General features: G+C 42.5%; 2 protein-coding genes across 2 annotated transcripts; one reads left to right on the forward strand and one right to left on the reverse strand.

The window, feature by feature from the left end:
• Positions 1-5,276: 5,276 nt before the first annotated feature.
• Positions 5,277-8,464, forward strand: LOC117729412 (choline transporter-like protein 5). The gene is made up of 8 exons (XM_034530422.1): positions 5,277-5,491; positions 5,637-5,731; positions 5,820-5,911; positions 6,015-6,088; positions 6,372-6,453; positions 6,951-7,034; positions 7,880-7,964; positions 8,286-8,464. The coding sequence occupies exons 1-8, from the start codon at positions 5,277-5,279 to the stop codon at positions 8,462-8,464; spliced, it is 906 nt and encodes a 301-aa protein (XP_034386313.1).
• A 3,070-nt stretch (positions 8,465-11,534) lies between these two features.
• Positions 11,535-17,950, reverse strand: LOC117730184 (LIM/homeobox protein Lhx8-like). The gene is made up of 8 exons (XM_034531762.1): positions 17,785-17,950; positions 16,331-16,456; positions 16,028-16,149; positions 15,362-15,582; positions 14,834-14,937; positions 14,184-14,279; positions 13,103-13,292; positions 11,535-12,060 (listed from the first exon to the last, which is right to left on the reverse strand). The coding sequence occupies exons 1-8, from the start codon at positions 17,863-17,865 to the stop codon at positions 11,984-11,986; spliced, it is 1,017 nt and encodes a 338-aa protein (XP_034387653.1). The 5' UTR covers positions 17,866-17,950; the 3' UTR covers positions 11,535-11,983.
• Positions 17,951-23,055: the final 5,105 nt, after the last annotated feature.

Genomic DNA, 23,055 nt, shown 5'->3' on the forward strand with positions numbered 1-23,055 from the left:
ATTCCATTCAGGGTACGCCCATAGGTCAAGGACATCATTAACATCATAGGTGGGGAGTGGGAGGGGGAAGATGCGGGATGAAAACCTCCACCCGTCATCATCGCCATCGTAATGCTGGGGTGGGGGAGGATGATGGATGAAACCTGCCAATCAGGCGATGATGGGCTTAAGTCCACGAGTTCGGACCATGGGTTGTTGAAAATGAGGGGCGGTTCCGTTGAGTCGATGTGGTCCTCGTCGTTGTTGTTGCTTGGGAGGATGAATGATGCGTCCTCATCGGAGGATGTCCAAGTGTCCATGTCGTTGCTGTTGAGGATGGCAATGTCGTCAAAGTCCTCTGCAATGCCGTCAAAGTCCTCTGCAATGCCGTCAAAGTCCTCTGCAACGTGGTCGACGATGATCTCGTTGCCCGTCCAGCTCCTCCTCCGGAACGTATTTTTAAAAAAAGTCTTTATATTCTGCATTTTCTTTTCTCTCTTAAATTCCACTGTAGTATTGGGGATGAAAAATGATTGAATGTCTTTCTGCAGCTGGTTCTATATATAGATAATTATAAAGGCTTTTGTGATCCTGATGTCATCATGTGAATCCTCAGGCCTGCTGTGTGAACATGGTGCTGTGCCCACTCATATGATTCAAATGATTAAGAAATCACCTATCACCGTGGCAACCAGTGACACAGACAAACACACATGTGTATCATTTTAGCCAATGTCAGGCCTTGGATTGTTAGCTGCTAATGTTGTTAAACATAAACTTTTTTTTATTTGTTATTCTTGCTACTGTTCAACATTTAAGAATAAATTGTTTAAAATGTATTGTTTGTGTTCTTCTCGCAGTTATTACTGAAGCTTAAAAATGTGTCAATTTTAAAATGCAGAGACCTTTTATTTTTACAGCAGAATCCTGGTAAAATGTAAATTACCAGCACGACATTAAGATACTGTAACTGAAAAATACAGAATTTGATATCTTACAGCTAAAAAGGTATAACCATTTTAAAAAACAGTACTTTGATATTACTCTGTTTTATGTTACAGTTTATGTGGACCCACCACCCGCAGGGTGAATTATCGGGGTCGGGTGCTATGCAGACCGGGCGGCGGGCCAGGCGGGAGACCTGGGCGGGCCGATCGCCGGCAGCATAGACTAGCTCTAGGGACGTGGAACGTCACCTCACTAGCGGGGAAAGAGCCGGAGCTGGTGCAGGAGGTGGAGCGGTACCAGCTAGATATAGTTGGGCTCACCTCCACGCACAGCATGGGCTCTGGAACCAAGCTCCTGGAGAAGGGTTGGACTTTGTCCTTTTCTGGAGTTGCCCAGGGTGAGAGGCGCCGGGCGGGAGTGGGGATACTCACGAGCCCCCGGCTGAGCGCCGCTGTGTTGGAGTTTTCCCCGGGGAACGAGAGGGTCGCCTCCCTGCGCCTACGGGTTGCGGGGAGTAAGGCTCTGACTGTTGTTTGTGCTTATGCACCGAACAGCATTTCGGAGTATCCGGCCTTCTTGGAGTCGGTGGGAGGGGTCCTGGAAAGGGCGCCGCCTGCCGACTCCATAGTTCTCCTGGGAGACTTCAACGCTCACGTGGGCAATGACAGAGAAACCTGGCGGGGCGTGATTGGGAGGAACGGCTTGCCCGATCTGAACCCGAATGGTGTTTTGTTGTTGGACTTCTGTGCTAGCCACAGTTTGTCCATAACAAACACCATGTTCGAACATAAGGTGGCTCATAAGTGTACCTGGTACCAGAACACCTTAGGCCGGAGATCAATGATCGACTTTGTAATCGTATCATCTGATCTGCGGCCGTATGTCTTGGACACTCGGGTGAAGAGAGGAGCAGAGCTGTCAACTGATCACCACCTGGTGGTGAGTTGGATCAGATGGCGGGGGACTCGGCTAGAGAGACCTGGCAAGCCCAAACGTGTAGTGAGGGTGAACTGGGAACGTCTGGCAGAGGATCCTGTCCGGGAGGTCTTCAACTCCCACCTCCGGAAGAACTTCTCACAAATCCCGAGGGAGGCTGGGGACATGGAATCCGAGTGGACCTTGTTCAAAGCCTTTATTGTGGACGCGGCTGCTCGGGGCTGTGGCCGGAAGGTCATCGGTGCCTGTCGTGGCGGCAACCCTAGAACCCGGTGGTGGACACCGGGGGTGAGGGTAGCCGTCAAACTGAAGAAGGAGGCCCATGGAGAAGGACTTTCGGTTGGCCTCAAGGAAGTTCTGGCAAACCATCCGACGGCTCAGGAAGGGAAAGCAGGGTCTACCCCAGGCTGTTTTCAGCAGGGGGGGGGAACTGCTGACCCGGACTGGGGACATCGTCGGGCGGTGGAAAGAGCACTTTGAGGAACTCCTAAACCCGGCCAACATGACCCCCGGAGAGGGGGCAGCGCCGGAAGACTTTGGGGTGGATTCACCCATATCCCTGGCAGAGGTCGCTAAGGTAGTCAAAAAGCTCCTTGGTGGCAAGGCGCCAGGGGTGGATGAGATCCGCCCTGAGATGCTGAAAGCGCTGGACATTGTTGGGCTGTCTTGGTTGACACGCCTTTTCAGTGTCGCATGGGGGTCGGGAACAGTGCCCATGGACTGGCAGATCGGGGTGGTGGTTCCCATCTTCAAGAAGGGGGACCGGAGAGTGTGCTCGAACTATCGTGGTATCACACTGCTCAGCCTCCCGGGAAAAGCTTATGCCAGGGTGCTGGAGAGGAGGCTCCGACCGCTTGTCGAACCTCAGATTCAGGACGAACAGTGCGGATTCCGTCCCGGTCGTGGAACAGTGGACCAGCTCTTTACCCTCGCAAGATTACTGGAGGGGTCCTGGGAGTTTGCCCAACCAGTTTACATGTGCTTTGTAGACCTGGAGAAGGCTTTCGACCGGGTCCCTCGGGGGTTTTTGTGGGGGGTGCTGCGGGAGTATGGGGTGCCGGACCCGTTGGCACGGGCCATCCGGTCTCTGTATGCCTGCAGTAGGAGCTGTGTTCGTCTCCTCGGTAGTAAGTCAGACACGTTCCCGGTGGGTGTTGGCCTCCGCCAGGGCTGCCCTTTATCACCGGTCCTGTTCGTGACCTTCATGGACAGGATATCTAGGCGCAGCCAGGGGGCGGAGAGGATCCGGTTCGGGAGTCTCGGGATCGCCTCTCTGCTGTTTGCGGATGATGTGGTCCTGTTTGCCTCCTCGGACCGTGACCTCCAGCATTCACTGGGGCGTTTTGCAGCCGAGTGCGAAGCGGCAGGGATGAGAGTTAGCACCTCCAAATCTGAGGCCATGGTGCTCTGCCGGAAACCGGCGGATTGCTCCCTCCAGGTGGGGCCAAACTGCCTACCCCAAGCGAAGGAGTTCAAGTATCTCGGGGTCTTGTTCACGAGTGAGGGTAAGGTGGAGCGGGAGATCGATAGGCGGATCGGTGCGGCTGCAGCAGTAAAACAGGCGCTGTACCGGTCCGTCTTAGTGAAGAGGGAGCTGAGCCGGAAGGCAAAGCTCTCCATTTACTGGTCGGTCTACGTTCCAACCCTCACCTATGGTCACGAACTCTGGGTCATGACCGAAAGAACGAGATCTCGGATACAAGCGGCCGAAATGAGCTTCCTCCGTAGGGTGGCCGGGCTCAGCCTTAGAGATAGGGTAAGGAGCTCGGACATCAGGGGGGAGCTTGGAGTCGAGTCGCTGCTCCTTCGTGTCGAAAGGAGTCAGCTGAGGTGGTTCGGGCATCTAGTTAGGATGCCTCCTGGACGCCTCCCATTAGAGGTTTTCCGGGCACGTCCAACTGGTAGGAGGCCCCGGGGAAGACCGAGGACACGCTGGAGGGATTATATCTCCCGGCTGGCCTTGGAACGCCTCGGGATCCCCCAGAATGAGCTGGAAAGTGCTGCGGGTGAGAGGGAAGCCTGGGTCGGCCTGCTGAACCTGCTGCCACCGCGACCCGACCCCGGATAAGCGGGTGATAATGGATGGATGGATGGATGTTACAGTTTAAATACTATAATTGTCAATTAAATTACACTACTCAGAGATTACAGTTTTTTATATTACTGTTATAACACTTACTATAGTAACCAAAAATACAGTAAATACTTTAATTACTTTGATGATTTCACATTCAAAACACTGCTACTGTATTCTTAGTTAGTTATATACTGTGTTTTGTTTCACAGTAAGTTAATGAATGTCCTCAGTTCTCACACAAAATGCTCCTGAATTGACTTCTTTTGTTTGAATGTCTACATGTTCTGCTATACAAAATCTGCAAACATATTTACCTGAAAAACTTTCCAAGAAACCTGCAATATTGTGGGCCCCAAGATTGTCTGCTACGACACAATGAACAATGGGTGAGAGAAGGTCCCGTTTATAGGATGCCCGCCCACCGTGATTGGCTTATTAAAAAAAAAGGGTGCGCCGAAGCTCAGCGAATAAAGCTCCCTTCTGCTACACAAGGTAACTAACATCTAGAAGTGTTGTGATCAGATCTATGTGTCTATCTGTGCATATGTCTCTGTGCATCCTCTTACTCTCTGCACACTCATCTCCTCCATGATCTCCTTCCCTGTGCTTTGAACAGCAGGTTCAAACACTATATTTATATTATTATCATCATTAACAAACATACTTCTGTGTTTTGTTATAATTTGCATCAATGTGTTAAAGGTGCACGATACTCCTCTGTGAGCGGCTCATCTGTTGGTGTACGATGAAGGTCGACGATGGAGAGACAAATGCAGATGAAAGTTAGAAGCACAGTAAGAAGTTCTCTTCCTGAAATTTAGGATGTTCGCCTTTCCGGTCTCTTTCTGCTCCCGGTGACCTGCCGGCACCCCGGCCGACTACTGTGAATACTTCTTGGTCAGTCGATAATCAATCAAAGCGAATGTAATAGCTTTTCTAATCTGATAGCTAGCTGTGAGTTCTTAGAATCCATCTCTAATGCGCTAATGTAAATAGAGTTCACATTAGTTGCTGACAGCTAAGAGTGATTATTTGACAAATGTTATGCGTCATCCGGTTTTCCCCCCCATCCCCCCTGGTTTATTTAAGGTAATGTGAAATCTAAAAAGCTTTTTTATGCTATTTGGTCACACAACTGTTAATAAATGCAGGACTACCTCACACATTAGCAAAAATTATTCATTAATGTTAAAAACCGAGTAGAAGGAAAAGAAATATTTCATAAAATACAAGATTGAATACTCTTGTCTGAATACACATTAAGATCAAATCTGTTGCTTTCTTTCAGACATTCAATCGGACCAATATCACCAAAGTGTGCCCCGGGTCACAATGCATGTTTGCCTTCTACGGTGGGGAAGGTGTGTACCACCGCTACATCCTGGTCCTCCATCTGTATAACCTGTTTGTGTTCCTCTGGCTGGTCAACTTCATCATCGCACTGGGTCAGTGCACCCTGGCAGGGGCCTTCGCATCCTACTACTGGGCCCGGAAGAAGCCAAGCGACATCCCTGCATTCCCCCTCCGCTCGTCATTTATCCAAGCCCTACGGTAAGGAAATGTAACTACCCCAACAATTTACGTGAAATTTGAGACACAGCTTGTCTCATAATTAAGCCATTTCACAATATAAGCATCTATTGAATCTTACGCAATGTTCAAATGTCTGTTATAGCATTTTATTTCTCGTTCACAGTTGCCACACAGGTTCTCTTGCCTTTGGTTCTCTGATCGTCACTGTGGCGCAGATAATCCAAATTGAACCAATCGCGTACCTGAAGAGACTGAAAGGTAAACTCTGACTCTTAAAACACAAATCTTACACAATTTGATGGTTACTTTTAAATGTGAATGTGGATGGTTGATGATGTTTCCCCAGGTTCCAAAAAAACATTTTCTCGATTTGTGTCCTACTGCTTATGGTGGTCAGAATTTTTCCTCAAGTTCTTAAATCGAAATGCTTACATTATGGTGAGTTAGGAAACGTCTGCTTCAGACTGATTTTTTTTTGTGTGCAAATATCTGTTTGTACTTCAGTTGTAAGTTGGCTTGGCTTCTTTTCTCTCGCTAACAGATGGCAATATATAGAAAGAACTTCTGCGCCTCCTCCAAGGATGGTTTCCTCCTCTTGAGGAGGAATGTTATTTGGTAAGCCCTTTCTTGTAGGTCTGTGTCAGACCCATGCGTCTAATAAGAGGTCACAGACAGTACAGATTACTGACAGCGGGGAGACACAAACAATTAACTAAGAAGAGCGAAGAAAGAAAAAAAGCTTGCTTTTTAAAAAAAATAAATCAAGCTTGGACATGTATGCTTATTAGCCTACTCATCATATATGTAATGGTGTATCCATTTTCTGTATCTCAGTGTGTGATTATTGCTTTCTCCGTTGCTCTGGTGTCATGTTGGCTTTTCTCGGCCTCCTCTGTAGGGTGGCTGACCTGGACAAGGTGACGGACTTTCTGCTCTTATTGGGGAAAATGCTTATTTCAGGAAGTGTTGGGGAGTTTCATGTCACGTGCAGTCTGTGAAGTGACAGACGGGGTGAGATATGCTCCTGAATATTAGGCCGATGATGAATCTTTATTTTGGTCCCAGTTATTTCTGCTGTGCACATCTATTTCCACTCGAGTTTAAATTTACTGTTGCAAAGGTCGTCTGCTGGTCTGTGAAAAATATTAAATCTCTTGCATTCAATTACAAGAGGTCAAATTAATCCTAGTAGTTGCCCTTACAAATTCCTGTCCAGACAATATTGAGCTATTACTAACGTAAGATGTATTGATCTAACTGTAGCAGATGAAGTATGTGTGCTTGTAAGCCTTTACCCTTTCCTCTTTCAACCAATTAACAAAAAAGCATTTTAGTATGATTTGTGCCGCTTTCTGGTGGAAGGTGTCGTGGAAGAATTATTTATGTATTTATGTTTGGTCTTAAAGGGTTTATAAAGTAACCATTTCAAGACTTGACAAGAAGTTATACCGCCACACCTTTCTTTCATGTTTTCCAGGTGTTCTTCCATTTTTCTTCTTATAAAATACCAGTCATTCAAGAGGAGGTGCCGTCCCTATATTACTTCTGGGTCCCCCTTGTGGTAAGCAATTTTAAAAAGTATGCTTTTTAACGAGTAATTGTTCCAGCAATAACAACTGAATCAAGTTTCTTAGAGGTGGAGGTATGTTTGTGTCCTGTTTACTGTGCACACTAAATATCGTATCCAGGCACTCGGAGGTGCTTAGTTTTATTCAAAACATTCCTTTTCATAAAGGGTGAAATCTTCCACTGTTATGTCTCCAGTTCAGCCGTCACGTTTTAAATTGTGCTTGTGTAAATGTATTTTGTTGAAATAACTGTAGAGATGGATTAAAATGCTGCTGGAGCTTTAGTTTGGCAAATGTATGGAAATTCTTCTGTTTATTTCCCTGGATATACCACTAAAATGTATGTATTATTTATTATTATTCATATAGCTTATATTATGCCTTTTTACATTTGTCACATTTTTGCAAAGCATGGCACTGATTCAATTTAATAATTTAGAACTAAATTTGCAAGTAGTTTTATTTGTTGGTGACCATGAAGACCTGCAGGTAGGCCCAGGCAGTGGGATCCTCCATAACAACCTCACCTGTCCCCGGCAACACAGAGAACACACACTTCCTGGTGTAAAGTGTGAGGGATGACGTTTGTCTCTGCAAATGTGTGGCATGGATTACAAGGATCACTGGGCTTCATCTTTTTCTCTTAATGGTGGAAACTAGTTCAACTGCATTTAACACCATTTCAGATCAGATTGCATTGCTGCACCAGGTAATGCGTTTGTTGTTGTTGAAGGATTCATGGGCCCAGTAGCTCATATTACTCTTGGATGTTTTTTGTTGTCGCATAATAAAAGCGACTTTGTGTGGCGTTCTGACCTCGACCTGTTGATTCTTTCAGACGGTGATATTTGGATCCTACATGATCGCACGCTGCTTTTGTAACGTCCATGCGATGTGTGTGGACACGTTGTTCCTGTGCTTTTGTAAGTATGCTGCAAATTTAAATGACACAATGTGCAAATAGGACTACTGGTAATGAGCACTGCTACAATGATTAAAGATCAGATAAAAGTAGCCTGTCAGCAGCTGAGTTTAACTAAACTGGCCCAAAATGACGACGACAACAACAACAACAACAACAACAACAACTAAAGCTCATTCCTGCTCATTCAGCTCTCTAATTCCTGCATGGCCTTTTTGAATATTTACCTCTACTAAGTCTTTGCTTTGCTTTCTCTTTCTGGCGATCACTCTGTCTTCTATTCCTGCTCCTCCTGTCCTCTGCTGTCTTCACCTGGTCTCAGGTGAAGACCTGGAGAGGAACGACGGTTCTCCCTCCAGGCCTTACTACATGTCTCCTGGCCTGCATAAGATCCTGCGCAAAAGAGAGGACTTTTTTTATTGGACTGTTGACTCTCTCACTCACTTCTCCATATCGACTGTATGTGTGAGGGTCCGGACGTTTGAGAGCGAGTACCGTTAGGGCTAAACATCAAAACTGGATGCATCCCAGCCTTGTCAGGGATGGTCTTGACATAAAAGGACATGCTTTTACTTCAGTTCATCCCAGGAAAAGCACGGGGGACTAGAAAAGACCAGTTTACTTCCTCTCTTGAGCCAACTCAGATACTTGCCTTTTTTTCTGACGCGCTTATTTTCTTTTTCTTCTCTGCTGACCTCTGCCTTACCGAGAGGGTACATATCAACTCGCGGGACGGACGCACAGACTGAGATAAATATGATAAGAACATTTTTGCATAAACAAACATAAGGACCTTTTAAGATGTACAGATGCCACTGATGGACTATGGCATAAGGCCTCACCATGAAAAAGAGGTGGAGTTATGGAACACCCTCTTGTCGCACTTTGGTCTTCTAGTGTAAAATCATGTTTTGTATGCACTTTCACATATGGTAACAGAACCATGTGAGCATGATTATTTTGCTGGCTGTTGATGTTTACCATTGGTTTTATAGGTTGCTTTGATCCACCGTATTTATACTAACATAAACACACAGATCCAAAAATAGTGTGTACTTTCTGCACTTAGCAAAACAGATTAATCTTATTTTACATCGTTAAGAAAAAGGGTTGCAATCATTTCAAAGTTTCCATCATGCTCATAAACGTAAACCAGAGACTTTGTGGGAGGTCAAGACTTCCAAAGACATTTTATGTTTTTTGCTTAAAATTTGAATAGAACCTGACAGTTTTCAAGACACTTTTGAATGCAGCCACTAGTTTATGTGCCTAGTTGTGAAGAATTTTTAAAAAATTGTATTGGATGGTTCAGATGTATTGCTGTTTTAATACGAAGTATACATGCATCTATCTGGAGATTATTCAATGTTCTTTTTGTATAGGAGCATTTTTTTTAATCAATGAAATCCAATGAAAATGTGAATAATCTTTTGGGGGAATAAAGATGTGTTAAGTATTTTCCAGTGCAATTTCCGTCTCCGATTTAAACTTGTTGCTACTGCTGCCTCCTAGTGTTGGATGTGGAGCGGAGCCTTAAGAAAATAAACATTGAAGAGGAGCAGGAACTAGATAACAGGCCAAAAGTTGGGGGAAGCAGAAATACTCACGGTCCTCTAATGATTAGACATTATACTAATGATTTATGACCTTGATATTTGGTTTATGTTTATAACTAACTGTGTACAATGTCACACCACGTTCTTGTAAATGTATATATGTTTTAATGTTATAGTTATAACAGATATTAATTGATATTATACTGTACACCCACAGTCATACGATACACCAAGTTCCTATTCTTAATGAGTGATTTCTTTCTTTATTGAGATTGTGCTAAATGTCAGCTGTTTTTTTTAACATTCAATCTCTTGTAGTTGCCAGTTTTCACCACTTGGTGGGGCCAGTCGTTACCAGATGTTTTATGTGTACTGTCGTTGAGATGTGAACGCTGAACAGGTTTTTCCATGAAATGGCCAAACGTCAGCTCACCTGTGTATCGTGTCATCACAGTTTTTGACCTCATATTGTCTCACATTGAGACAAAACATATTTGCGACCACTGTTTCCATATTTAACTGCCGAGGACATAATGGCACAGCAGTCCAAAGCGCTTCAGTCTTTAAACGCCTTTTTCTTAGAACTTGCACATTGAGTGTTTTTAATACATTCTGCAGCTACATATTTTACAATTGAAGATGCTTTACATTTTTTAAAACATTTTTATAGAACTTGTTAAAGGGATACTCAGTGATGTCTTTTCCAGATGTCCGGTCTAGGAATGGAAGGTGAAGTAGAAGGAATGTTCTGTGTTTTGTTCTTGGAAGGTATTGAGTTACTACGAGTAGATTGTATTTTGTATTTACCATTTTTACATTGTTGATTTCTTATGTTGAGGCGTATTTCTGGCTTCAGACAACGTGTACATGCAAACAGTAGTTTGTATTACTGCATGGTGAGCCAGCAGTGTGGAAGATGCAGCCTCTTTTTGATTAGTTGATGCAATCATGTGGGGTGATGGAGAAATGTATTTGCACAAATTTGTGATTTTCAGATTTAGATGTCACCAGGTTGTTGCTAAATAAAATAGACCTCTGGGGATGTTTTCCTTTTTCCCTAAATGGATCCATGTATCACTTGAAATGATCTGTGAGATTTGTGACTCATGCTTGTGAGTCTTTGTGGCGTGTTTGTCAAACCTGAGAAGCTGCCCTCATGGTGCCTCAGAGTGACAGCACTGCCGGGCTCGCGCACCTCCTGCCGCCGTTGGAGCTGAACACGCTGGGACACGCACGACGTAACCATTCAGTAACAGAAAAAAAACTACTCTGCTTGTGTATCTGAAAGGAGAGAAATTATGCATGTAGTGTGCTCAGTGTGGCATATTACAAGTGTGTTTGTTTTTTTATATTTATATATATATATATATATATATATATATACTGAATAACCAATTGAATTGTGTATCTTTATGTTCATGCCGCACAGGTTTTAGTTTCATTCCCATGAGGGTGAATACCTGAGATCTGATAAGTGAAGTCAAAAAAATCTTTTTTATATTCCTTCCGCCTCCCTCGCATGTCTGGAAATTAGATTCTTTTGGTCAACCACAGTCAACAAGTAGACACAAGTAAATCTGCTTTCCTCGTTAGAACGTGCGTCAGCTCTTAAAAGTCAAACTCTAAAGAGGCAGCGCTCAAACTGTCAATACTCCAAACGGTTTTATTTATTCTGGCTCATTTGAGCAGAAAGCTGACAGGATAAAGGCCTCCGTTTTATATTTATTTATTTTTATATTATTATATTTATTTATTAAAGGTTGCATAAACATATTGCCCTTTTAAATAGGAGATGTTTTGTTACTTCTGATTTTATAAATACATTTTTTTTTTTTTTTACAATGCATTTACTTTCTTCCCAAATGTTGAATATGACCAGTGAAATATGTGTTCGCATTCATTCAGCGCGGGTTTGTGAAATTAGACATTTATTTTCAAAACAGACTTCACATACAATAAATAAATTAAATTGCAATATCCAAACACTGCTATATAAACAATTTCAAGTTCACCTTCATAATGATTTGACCTTTTTGGGGTCATTTTTGGTGGCTTTCACGGTCAAACTGTGTCTCCAACTACATAAACAAATATAAATCTATGATGTCATGTCACAATCCAATGATGTACACTGAAACCTTTCCATTTTCACATTATACAGTACAAATTATAGTCATCCATAATATGCTCAACCAAGTGTTTTTCAAAGAATGTCGACATGTAATGAATTACTGGCAGTTCAAGAAAAGGAAACGCTTTATGGTTCACTTAAAATGAATTCATATTTACCATGAAGATCTGAATACTGTAGCCGCTAACGACGACCGACTGCTGGTGGATGACTGAGGCTGCTGCATGTGCGTATTTGTGCGTGTGTTTGTGTGTGTGTGTGTGTGTGTGTGTGTGTGTGTGTGTGTGTGTGTGTGTGTGTGTGTGTGTGTGTGTGTGTGTAAGAGAGAGCAGCTCAGGCGTGAGACACAGGCAGGGAGGTCATGGCGTGGGCCGGCAGCAACGGTTGAAACATGGATGGAGGGGAGTGTACTGCGGGGCAAGCACAGAGAGCACTGGAGTCATTACAGTTTCCATAAATTATATTCATATTTAGAAGTATAATATATATATATATAGTTTTAACTTGGATGTGTTTCTAGTGCCACAGACAGCAGATGTAATGACCACCTTGTGAAAGCTTTTATTGTTCCTCTTAAAACTCCTAGTGACTTGTATTTTCCTTAAAAATACCGAAAGTGATTATAGTTAACATTATTATTATATATTTCTAGAAGCAGCAACACTGGTTTGCTGGGAAGAAAAATACAACGAGCTGGCTAAATCCTATAACCCGCGGGTGGGCAACCGTAGGCACGCCCGCTGCCATTGGCATCATTTGAGTGATTCTTTTTTTTCCACCACCTGCATTACACCAAGACCCGCCCTACTCTGCCTCTGATTGGCTACTACTCGTTGACTAGAATGTGTTAAGTTTATTATTAAATATGGGTGGAAGGTTTGTAGGGTTGATGATTTCAACTCAGATGTGGTGGACGTGTTCATCAGGGTGGCAGCCTTCTTGTATCGTGCTCTCACATTTAATTCCAATGTTTGATTAATGGGAGAAAAACCTTCGGAGAGAATGTTGCTCTGCATGTTGCATATATTATATTAAAATGTGGATGTATAGTGTCATAATTCAACTTTAAAATTAAACACACAAAAAGAATGTTAAACTGGCACCTCATATCAAAAAGGTTGGCTGCTGTAACCTGGTAAGACGTCTACGCTCTCAACCTTTGGAATCGACTTTTAAAATATTATTTAAATAACCTCAAATCATCAGCAAATGAACTACGGGTATCATTTGACTGTCACTCACTTCAGAGGCAAAGGTTCCAACCACTAGCTCAAATAAAGGAGGTAATGGGCAACCTTTAGTAATGCCTCTTGTTAGTCACTTAGGTTATACGTTCCATTTAAATAAGCCATAACAATGTAATACCTTAAATGTTGAAATATGAATTTGACATATAGTGTTCATAGTTAGCGCAGTAAACGGTCTTAAGATCATGAAACGGCTGGTGCTCACTGTCTATGAAGGAGTGTAGTGCAGAGAGCATTGATCCCTCCGGGCCTCCGTACGCTGTGTACTGCAGCTCTTCGGGGGTCAGGGTGGGCTGGGAGAGCCGGCTGGACTGCAGTGAGGTCATGGGGGTGCTGGAGGTGTGGTTGGGGCTCACGTGCTTCTTGTGGCGTGCTCTGCAGTTTTGGAACCAGACCTGAAGAGGACGAGGAGGGATACATTTTAAAATAGCACGCCACGGGGGAAGCATCCATTGACACAAAACACAAAGGTGATTATGTTAACCCGTAATCTCTCTGCCAAGAAAACTCGTGACAGCCGAGGAATCACTTCTGCCCCGAGGTGAGTAAAACCAGTGTTGCCGTTGGAAACCTGTCTCAAAACCATTAGCTTATAGCTGTTCAACTGGAACCACAGCTCTGTAAACCGCCAAATATCTTTGTAGTAGTTTGCCAAGTTATATTGAAGGCCTGTTGTGGTCGATGTATACTACCGACTCACTGAACGCCTCTTTACAGTTCTCATTATACACTGTGTGTACATTTGCTCAATTACTGTACTTGTGTTTTAGGTTTCAATTGTGTTTTCAATTTTATGCTGCATTGTATTTACATTTCAGAGAAAAATTAAGGACTTTGTACTCCAAAACATTTACTAGATACTTTGTCGATTCCAATTTTATATTTTTAAAACATTATCATCTTGTGGAATATAATGCACTGCTATGGATAAAACTGTCCAGCATAATTCAAAGTATTTCAAACTAGCTTCACGTCATGCAGCTATTCAAATGCACAATAAATACATCAACATATTCATAAACCAATAATATGTGCAACGCTGGCTATTCACATTTCATTGAGTTGGAGAAAGCCTGGGAGATGAGGGGAAAAGACTTCCGGATAAACGTGTAGCGTTTCTTTATTCTGCTGTTCAGTATAAAAAAAGTATATTTAATGCTAGAATGTATGTTTTTCTTTTGTTTTTGTACATGTTTACCCAGCATAGTGTGGTTAGTTTGAACCCTTTCCTCTTTCTAAGTAGTGGGATCATACTTTATATTCCATCCTCCATTTCCATCACTGACCTGTATGACTCTTCGACTGAGGCCCGTCTGCTCCGCCAGCTTCTGCAGCGTTTGGGCATCTGGATTGTTGTCCTGAGCAAACTGGCCCTGCATCACCTGCAAGTTCACAGGTAAAAGAAAAAGATTCAAATATCACACAGGTTTACTTTGTTGTCACAGGAGGAAATGCATGTTTAACTGAGATTTGACCATAATTTGGTTTATTTGTATCAGAAGCACTGCTGTTAACAAATCATGTTTTTGGAATGTATTTATACAGAATTAAAAAAAATACCGAACAGAATTATTTTTTTTAATCGGGTAATTTGGGACATTACATTATAATATAGGATTATTAAGCAAGGACTTTTTGTTCTTTTTTTAAAGGCTTTTAGTTTAAAACCCAGCATCCTTTTTTGTGGCATTCCTGCCTGCATCACCTCTGTTTTATTAACATAAATGTCGTACTACATTTATCAAATTTATTAAAATTGACACCTTATTTTAGTTTTACCCTGTATGTTAAATCTCAATTACACACATTTGGAATCATAACAAAATAACACAACATGATGGGGCTTGGGTTTTTAGTCTCAGTTATTTAGGCTATACATTTAAAGAATAAATATGATTTATCTATCTGGCTGTTTTATATGAGGATGGAGGTCAACCTGCAGCTGATCGGCAGTGAAGCTGGTCCGTGCTCTCTTGGAGGGTTTTGGCTGGTTAATCTCCTGTTCGGTGGGCACAGCCCCCTCCATGTTAACATTGTTTCCTGCAACAAGAGCAGATATTCAGATTCAGATTAAAACACCTTGAAACAGAATTAAGAAATCTGTATTACTTTGAAATACAGTATTTTAAAACTGTTAAATATGAATGGGCCTAGCCACAAAAAAAATGGCCAGGTCGAGTTAAATTTAATTTCAAATGTATTCTCAATACATGACATATCGACATGTTGGAAACAACGGTGTATTTTCAGATTAGGCCTTTTAATCGATTATATGATAATAATAATGTTGACCTGAGGAAATCAGAGTTTTGTAAAAACCATCTATATATAATTTTTTGTGGAAATATTGTGTCTTTTTTAAGTCGAAATACAACGAATCTGTCGGAAAGTCTTATCAGTAATAATAAATGGCCTAAAGAGCGAGGACCGAGTCCTTCAGCGGACCGCGGGCCGGCCGGCTCACCCTTCTCCACGGCCCGCTTGAGGTTGTCCAGCATGCAGTCGTAGTGGACCCTGCAGAGCACCTTCTCCTCCACCAGAGCGAACTCCTCCCCGGTGGACAGCTGCCTCTTGCACGAGAAGCAGGCGAAGCAGGCCAGGTGGTACACGTTGCCCTTCGCCCGGCGGACCCAGTCTGTGGAGTGGATGTTCCGGCCGCAGCACGCGCACCAGGTGCCGTATCTTCTGCAGGTGAAGGGCATGCAAATTAGACACCCGCGTGCAGTCGCGTTCACAGGCCGAAGAGTTTTTTTTCGGGCATCTTTTAATTTGAACTTTTTCGATCCAGCAGAATAAGTCTAGAATTGAACCCGGACCACTGGAGGAATACGCGGACACGCCGTTGTCTTTGGTACGTTTTGAGAAAAAGTAGTCCCTGTTAAATGAGTTTTAATGTGTGACTGCAGCATCTTGTCTCCACCTTTAGAAGTCACGCATTCTTTGCTCGGCAACATGTTCGATAAAACAAAACAAAAAAAGAAGTCTTGCGACTATTATTACGGTAATTAATATTCCTCAATATGCGTTATAACACACAGCCTTAATTATAAAGCGTAAATTCGTTAAATTATTTCGTCCCGCTAGCTTCTGTTGTCGTTTGAGCTGCACTGATAACGATGGATGCACATACCTAAAGTAATCCAGTTTACAGAAAACCTCTTTCTCTTTGATGTAGCAGCTCGTGTGGCTGCCGAGCGAGGTTTGGCACACGCTGCAGGAGAGGCAGCGCGCATGCCAGCACAGGTCGTTGACCTAAAGCAGAAAGGGGAGACATTTAAATGGGCACAGGTCAATCACGGTGGACACGCGTGAATACCAGCGTGTGTGCCTCAAAACCCACACAAATCCAAACAAAACGAAAAAAACTATAGGGGGAAAAAAAGTCATAATCCAAAATTTAAAAAATGGTCCTCGAACAAAAAAAAGTGTTTACCTTTAATAAATATTTGTCCACAATTTCTGCGTCGCAGCTCGCACACACAGCTCTGCCTAACAGAGGTGCAGATGCCATCGCCTGCAGCGAGGACGCGTCCTCATCCAAAACTTCCACCGGCGCGCCCTGAAGGGACCAGACGTGCGGTTAGAAAGTGAAGCGCCGAACGTACAGTGCACACACACACACACACACATACACACACACACACACACACACACGCACACACTAGAACACGCACACAAACACACACAGCGTGTTTGAACTTAATGGTGTAAAAACTAGTTTTTCCGGCTCAACACTCTTTTGTAGTCACTGTGTCAATATCTTATCTTAGAACGTGACCAAAAATAAAAGGCAGTTTACAGAATAATATTAGCAGAAATTATCACTTTAGCAGAATGAACATTTAAAAAACAAGCAAAATCAAAGTGGATTTGTCTCTCATTGCCTAATTAGCTGAACGAGTTCGCTGATCTCAGGTGCTATCATCTGTAGTGCGGAGGCCTTTTATGGAGCAGAACTATTCTTCATATTTCCAATGTTGTTGTCCACAGTCAAGATCATTTAAAACTGTATTTGTAAAAAAAAAAAAAAAAAAAAAAGTACACAAAGCTGTCGACTCTCGACCTGTTGTGGAGAATAAGTTTGAGCAATGCATACCATAATGCCTCTCCTGTCCTCAGTGCACTTGCCAAGCAGCTCTTCGTCTCCTTTGCAATCTTCGCACATGACGAGAAGCTACACGGCGGAGAGAGGATGCAGCAGGTCTGTCAGACGGTCGCAGCTGCCTTAAATGCCCCTCCGCGCCATCCCATAAATATCATGCCTTTCACTTTTCACCATGGCAACGCGCCGGCGATTACCAAAATGACATTTAAAAGAGGAGGATAGCCATTACGTACATAAACAGACAACACTTGAGCTAATCCTTATCCTATGTGCATTATGTTCTTGAGATCTGCATTTGTGAGCCAGCAACCGCTCGCTTGACATGCGGGCGCGCGCGCGCTGTGGTTAAACACCCCAAACACGGCAATTTCACGTGTCAATCAGAAACAAAAACAGCGCGAGGTCTCGCGTGGGGGAAAAGGGGATTGATTTTTTTAATAACGGCAATTAAAAAAGGCTAAGTTCGCCACAAACGTCTACCCGGGGCAACCGAAAGGTGAAGAGGTCTCATTAACTACTTGAGTTTTTAATTGCAGAATTCAGGGGAGGGGTAATTTTCTTCGACATTTCTTCAAATTGTGAAAATAGTGAGCTGTCAGCCTGCGGAGGGCCGGCTTTAATGACAGACGGAAGCCCACTTTGATTTAATTGGCAAACCAATTTCGATTAGTATTTTTATTTAATCTCCAGAGTCGGTGCACACACACACACACAACTTCCGAAGGCACACCTCCGCCTGCTGATGGGAAATATAGGTCCGTGTTTAAATGAGCACGACTCACCTCATCGCCGGACAACAGAGATCCGCTTTCAGTCGCGTTCACGGCGCAACACTCCGCTTTCACTTCACTTGTCCAGCGCATGTCCGCGTGCAGGAGGGCGAGGCTGCCCCGGTGTCACAGTTAAAGTGCTGCTGGCTTTTCTTTCTTTTCTCCTCCAGGATTCCTGTGTGCGTCCGCCGCTCTGCGCCGAGCTGTTCCCAGAGGGCGGACCATAAATCCCATATTCCCCTTGTCCTCTGTGGCCGCGCCTCCCTTTTGGGAAATCAACTTATTGTGAGGGTTTTTTTTTTAATGTGAAATAATGCAACGTCCTGTCACTGCTCTATTCCTATATGGATATCTATAGATCCATTTTTTTATTGGAGTTTGCCTTCAGGTAAAACTCCATGACACGGAGGCAGCATCACGAAGTTAATGGTAATAAACCAGTTGCAAAAGTATGTTTACTCAAGTACCTATAATTATAATGTGGAGGTTTTGTAGCCCACTTAACTTGACCATTTTAATTATATGCTATATGTATTGTACATTTCTTAGGGTAAAGTTGTACGTTTTACAGCACTATTTCATTTACTTTGGTCACTTTCCTATTTTTGTATTCAAAACATGAAGCATTTTAATAAATGTACCTACTTAATATGATATAAAATAAAATACTCAAAATTAGCTCCTCCACAAGTAACCACATGCTCAGGACACCATCATGATCCAGGATAATATTTTAATTTTTGTTATTGATTTTGCTGATAATACTAAAAATACTAAATACTAAAAAGTTTACTGCAGAGATATTTACTTGTAAGGAAGTAATATATATCGGCATACTTCTTCCACTGTTATTAGAGAGCAAAGCATTGCGTACTTGCACCTCTATGAGTGACTTAAGGATGCTTAAAGAGAGAACATGATTCCATAATTCACAAAAAGACAAATCAAACATGATAATAAAAGAAAATGTGCATCCTTTATGTTGCAGAATTCAGTTTATTGTGAAAGAAAGGTTTACCACTTGAACATTTTCCTCCTATGGATTTAAAGGTCTATAGAAAAGAAAATCAGTAAAGAAAAAAACTATTGTTTGATTTTGAAATTGTTATAATTTTACTACAACAGCGGTGGTCTGCAGGAACCCAACCGACGAGGAAGTAAATTCAAAGTCAGCTAAACACAAGGTTTAAGTGTACTTGAGTAAATGTACTCAAGTACTTTCCACCGGTGCTCTTTGGCCCTCTGAGTGATTTTGCATCATCCCAAAACAGAAAATCAGGCCGCCCACCTGCTTTAAGTATGTATGCAAATCTCGTTAAGTGTTAATCTCCATCCAAGCGGTGACAGGAGACGCTGTATAGAACTATATATTCTCTGGAAGGGGTCATGCAAAATACTTTAAAGGGAAGAGTCTCATAAACAAACTCTTTGGGTTACTGGAAAGAAAACACACAAGTCGCTTACTCTTTTTATCTTTTCACAAACTCATTCAACCCAGTCGCTCACGCAATCCCACCCAACATCACTAAACACACACACACACACACCCTTCCAGCCTTTAACCGCCACACACACACGCACACACACACGCACACACAAACAGCAAAAGGCTATTTTCTGTCCTCTGACGGGATAACAGTCCGACCTGCACCGGCATGAGTCTGCGTCCGTATCGCAGCATCTCAGAGGGATAAAGGAGTTAGCGTGCCTCCGTCGAGATGTGTCCTGTTCCACCTGGTGGAGATGAATGCTCTCTATCAGATGACACATCTCAAACATGGCAGAGCAGACAGTTCACCGAAGCGGCCGCTCCTCCCCTCCATCCTTATTGCTGCAGAGCTCTTTGAACACTTCAAGGTATGAAAAAAGTCCCGTGAGAGGTCAAAGGTGAGAGGAGAGATGACGTCACTGACAAGTATGACAATATCAAAACAAATAATACCTCATCGTGAAACGACTAATCCTCTCTCAGACATTAAAGTCTTTATCGCTCCGACACACCATCTGCAGAATGCCTGATATGACCACAGATGTTGGGAAAGAGTGTGTAACAAGTTGCATGGCTCACTTCTTAAATGTTTTACGAGATATGAACCAGACACAAACAACATCTCATCTCTCAACAATTCTTACACAACTGTTCTGCTGCCCGAGGCTGCTGTGGCGTATACGATCTGTAAATACTAGGTATGAGACGTATAGAAAAGTAGGTCAGTGATTCCGATGGCAAGATGGGCTTAAAGAATATGCAGACACAGCTTTGGAGAATTATACTTTTATAAACGTACAGTGTTACGATCATGTACCAAAAGCTGCCTGAACATTACATTGTATTAGTATTATTATTAGTATTTCCATTATTAAAAGAGAGATAGGACATTTAAGAATCTTACTATAATAAAAACAACTTTTTAAAGCAGTTTTCTTAATCCGGATGTTTGTAATAAACATTATTTTAAACCGAGATCCGAATCAACCAAAACAGAAATAGAGCGGTTAGACCTCTCTGGGGTTTAACTGACTCCAAACATGTAGTTGTCTCTGAAGGACTCTTTGGCAAACCCGAATATGTAATATAAACTGTGCAATAGTTCCCTTTTTTGGTGTAATATCATCAAATGTGCAAGTCCTGTTTGTGGCAAATAGAAGACTAATCCCTGAGATCATTTTCTACATTTTAAAATGGTAATAAAAAAATACATATTTAAAAGAAAATAATTGTTCTTATCAGCATTGGAGCCTCTGAGACCCCAAATAAAAAGGAAGTAAAGCTAATTTAAACAAAACACAGGGGCCAAAAAAGTACCTGAAACAAAGAACATGACAGACGACAATTGTCAAATTAAGAATTAGAGCACAAATGTATTATGGTGATTTATACATATATATATATATATATATATATATATATATATATATGTGTGTGTGTATATATGTTAATGTGTATGTATATACTGTATATATATATATATATATATATATATATATGTGTGTGTATATATATATATATGTATATATATATGTATATATATACATATATATATATATATATACACATATATGTTTAAAAAGACACACAGGTTGCTAAAACACAGACAGAACAAGGAATGTGGGAGAGAAGTGTTGAGCCTAATGTGCTACTTCCACATGGACCTTTGCTTTCTCCGGGGCTGCACCTACACATTTATTTCATTGAAATCAGTCCGAATTGGGGTGGTTTACAATTGACACAACGAGTTTGGCATGACCTTTTCTCCTTGCTGTAAATGGGTACTCATCGAATCTGCAGGGGGAGGTCGGGGGTGCTGGAAGAGGCCCGGGGGAGGCAGTGCAGGGGGGGGCGGGTGGGGGGGGGGGGGGGGGGGTGGGATTGGGTGGAAATCACAGCAGTGAAAATGGCAGTGCGGTGAAAGAGGGGCCTGATTGCATTGGGACAGCATGCGAGAGGGAGCAGCATGCTCAGCCCAATCAGAGCGACATAAGGAAAAAGTGCTCTTATCAACGAGTAATGGCCCACTTGACAATCACACAGGCACAAAACTGCTCTATTTAACGCTGATTGCAAAAACTGCTGCCCCCCCCCATCTCAGAGCCGCATGACTCCCCGACATCTCCCCGCCACCTCCCGGCTTATAGTCGAGACCCCTTTCCTGAATGGAATTTATAATCACCCCTCTTCCATTTCTACGCTAATTGTTATTTTAAGACTTAGGTTGTGTATTAGGCGTTTAGTGACGGTGAAATGTCTGCCGGGATTGTCGTGTTTAATGCCTCACGTCTGTCTCTATTCCACCTGCTTGACAGGTGTTGAGAGTGTATCTATACCTGCTTGTCCTCGTGCACGTCCACCGCCTGGTGTGTGAGAGAGAGAGAGCACATCTGTACATGTGAAGGTTACTCAGCTCTACTTTGATAAGATCCTAGATTACTGTGGTCAAAGAAAACTCATTTCTTAGGGTCTTATTCCATTTCACAACACACATTTCTCGTTCCCACAGTATCGTGTGTACCTTGGTTTGGACACATCAACATCAACCTGCTGTCACACTCTTTGTTATACTTTAGAACATCACTCCCAACAGTAGTTAGTAGGAGACGTATGGACATTTTTCTTATGAGGAGAACTGCCACAACTTATTTGTTTAGTATTTCGTACTCTTATTCTATTTTATAAGAATAATAACACCAACTCTGAGAGTTATTTTGCTCATACCTTCAGATTTTGTGTACATAAGGATTAAAACTGTGCTGTGAAATGTCGTATAACTAAAAAACCCTTTGTGGCTACACAAACAACATGCACATTGATTCACCCTCCTCTATGTAAACGGATGCTCATTTTATATATAATATAATGTGTTCTCCTGACTTCCCTCTGCCCTCTCATCCCACTCTCTGCTTCTCTTCTTCTGGGCGGCGCAGCCTCAAACATCCACAGGTGTGTGTCGGCGTCCCGGTGTGAAACCAGAGGAGGAGAGAGCGATGCTGGTGAGTGAAAATAAGCACCAAGCTCAGTCTGAGTCCACCGTGCAAAAGCTCAGCCAGTCAAAAGAAAATAGAGAAGTTGGGGGGGACTTATGTTAATAATGATACATTAAATTAAGCACATTTTTAAAATAGATTAGCTCTTACTGTACTGGATGTGTTCCTTTTTTTCTTGTATTTGTTTGTATTTTCAAGATATGCTGAGGAATTAAAAGCAGAAGATGGATGTAACCTTTGAAGCAGGGTAACATTAATACATGTTCTTTATTATGATGATGATGATGATGATGATGATGATGATGATGATGATGATGATTATTAGCTCAGCAGTCATCTATGGTGCTGTGTACATGCCGTACTCCGCTCTGCGGTTTAAACACTGTACCGTATTGCTTGATGTATTCCCATCGTAATCAGTAAAAGTTCCAAAAGGTTCAGTAAAGCTCAACTGAACCCCAAAGCTTTTATCTTTAAGGCTCGACCACAGAAACATGTCGACCGTTCAGCTGCTGTGTGTCGCTTCACGTTGACGCGTACAGGTCAATGTTTCCAACTCTGTTTTCATAGTCTTTTGTAAGAAAAACCTCAAAATTCAATCGGTCATGACTTGACTGAGGTTGTACCACCTCTGGATTTCGCCTGTGCACCATGTATGCGCATGCACATAAAAACAAGTCATTCAAAGCATACTTGTGTCATACACACGGCCCTTTAGCACCAAATAAATACTTTGCACATGTAAATGCATAAACAATCAATCAGCATGTAGACAGACTATTTTCCTGGAATGAATTTTCT

This window comes from Cyclopterus lumpus, chromosome 4 (assembly GCF_009769545.1).
Source record: "Cyclopterus lumpus isolate fCycLum1 chromosome 4, fCycLum1.pri, whole genome shotgun sequence".
Taxonomy (NCBI): Eukaryota; Metazoa; Chordata; class Actinopteri; order Perciformes; family Cyclopteridae; genus Cyclopterus; species Cyclopterus lumpus.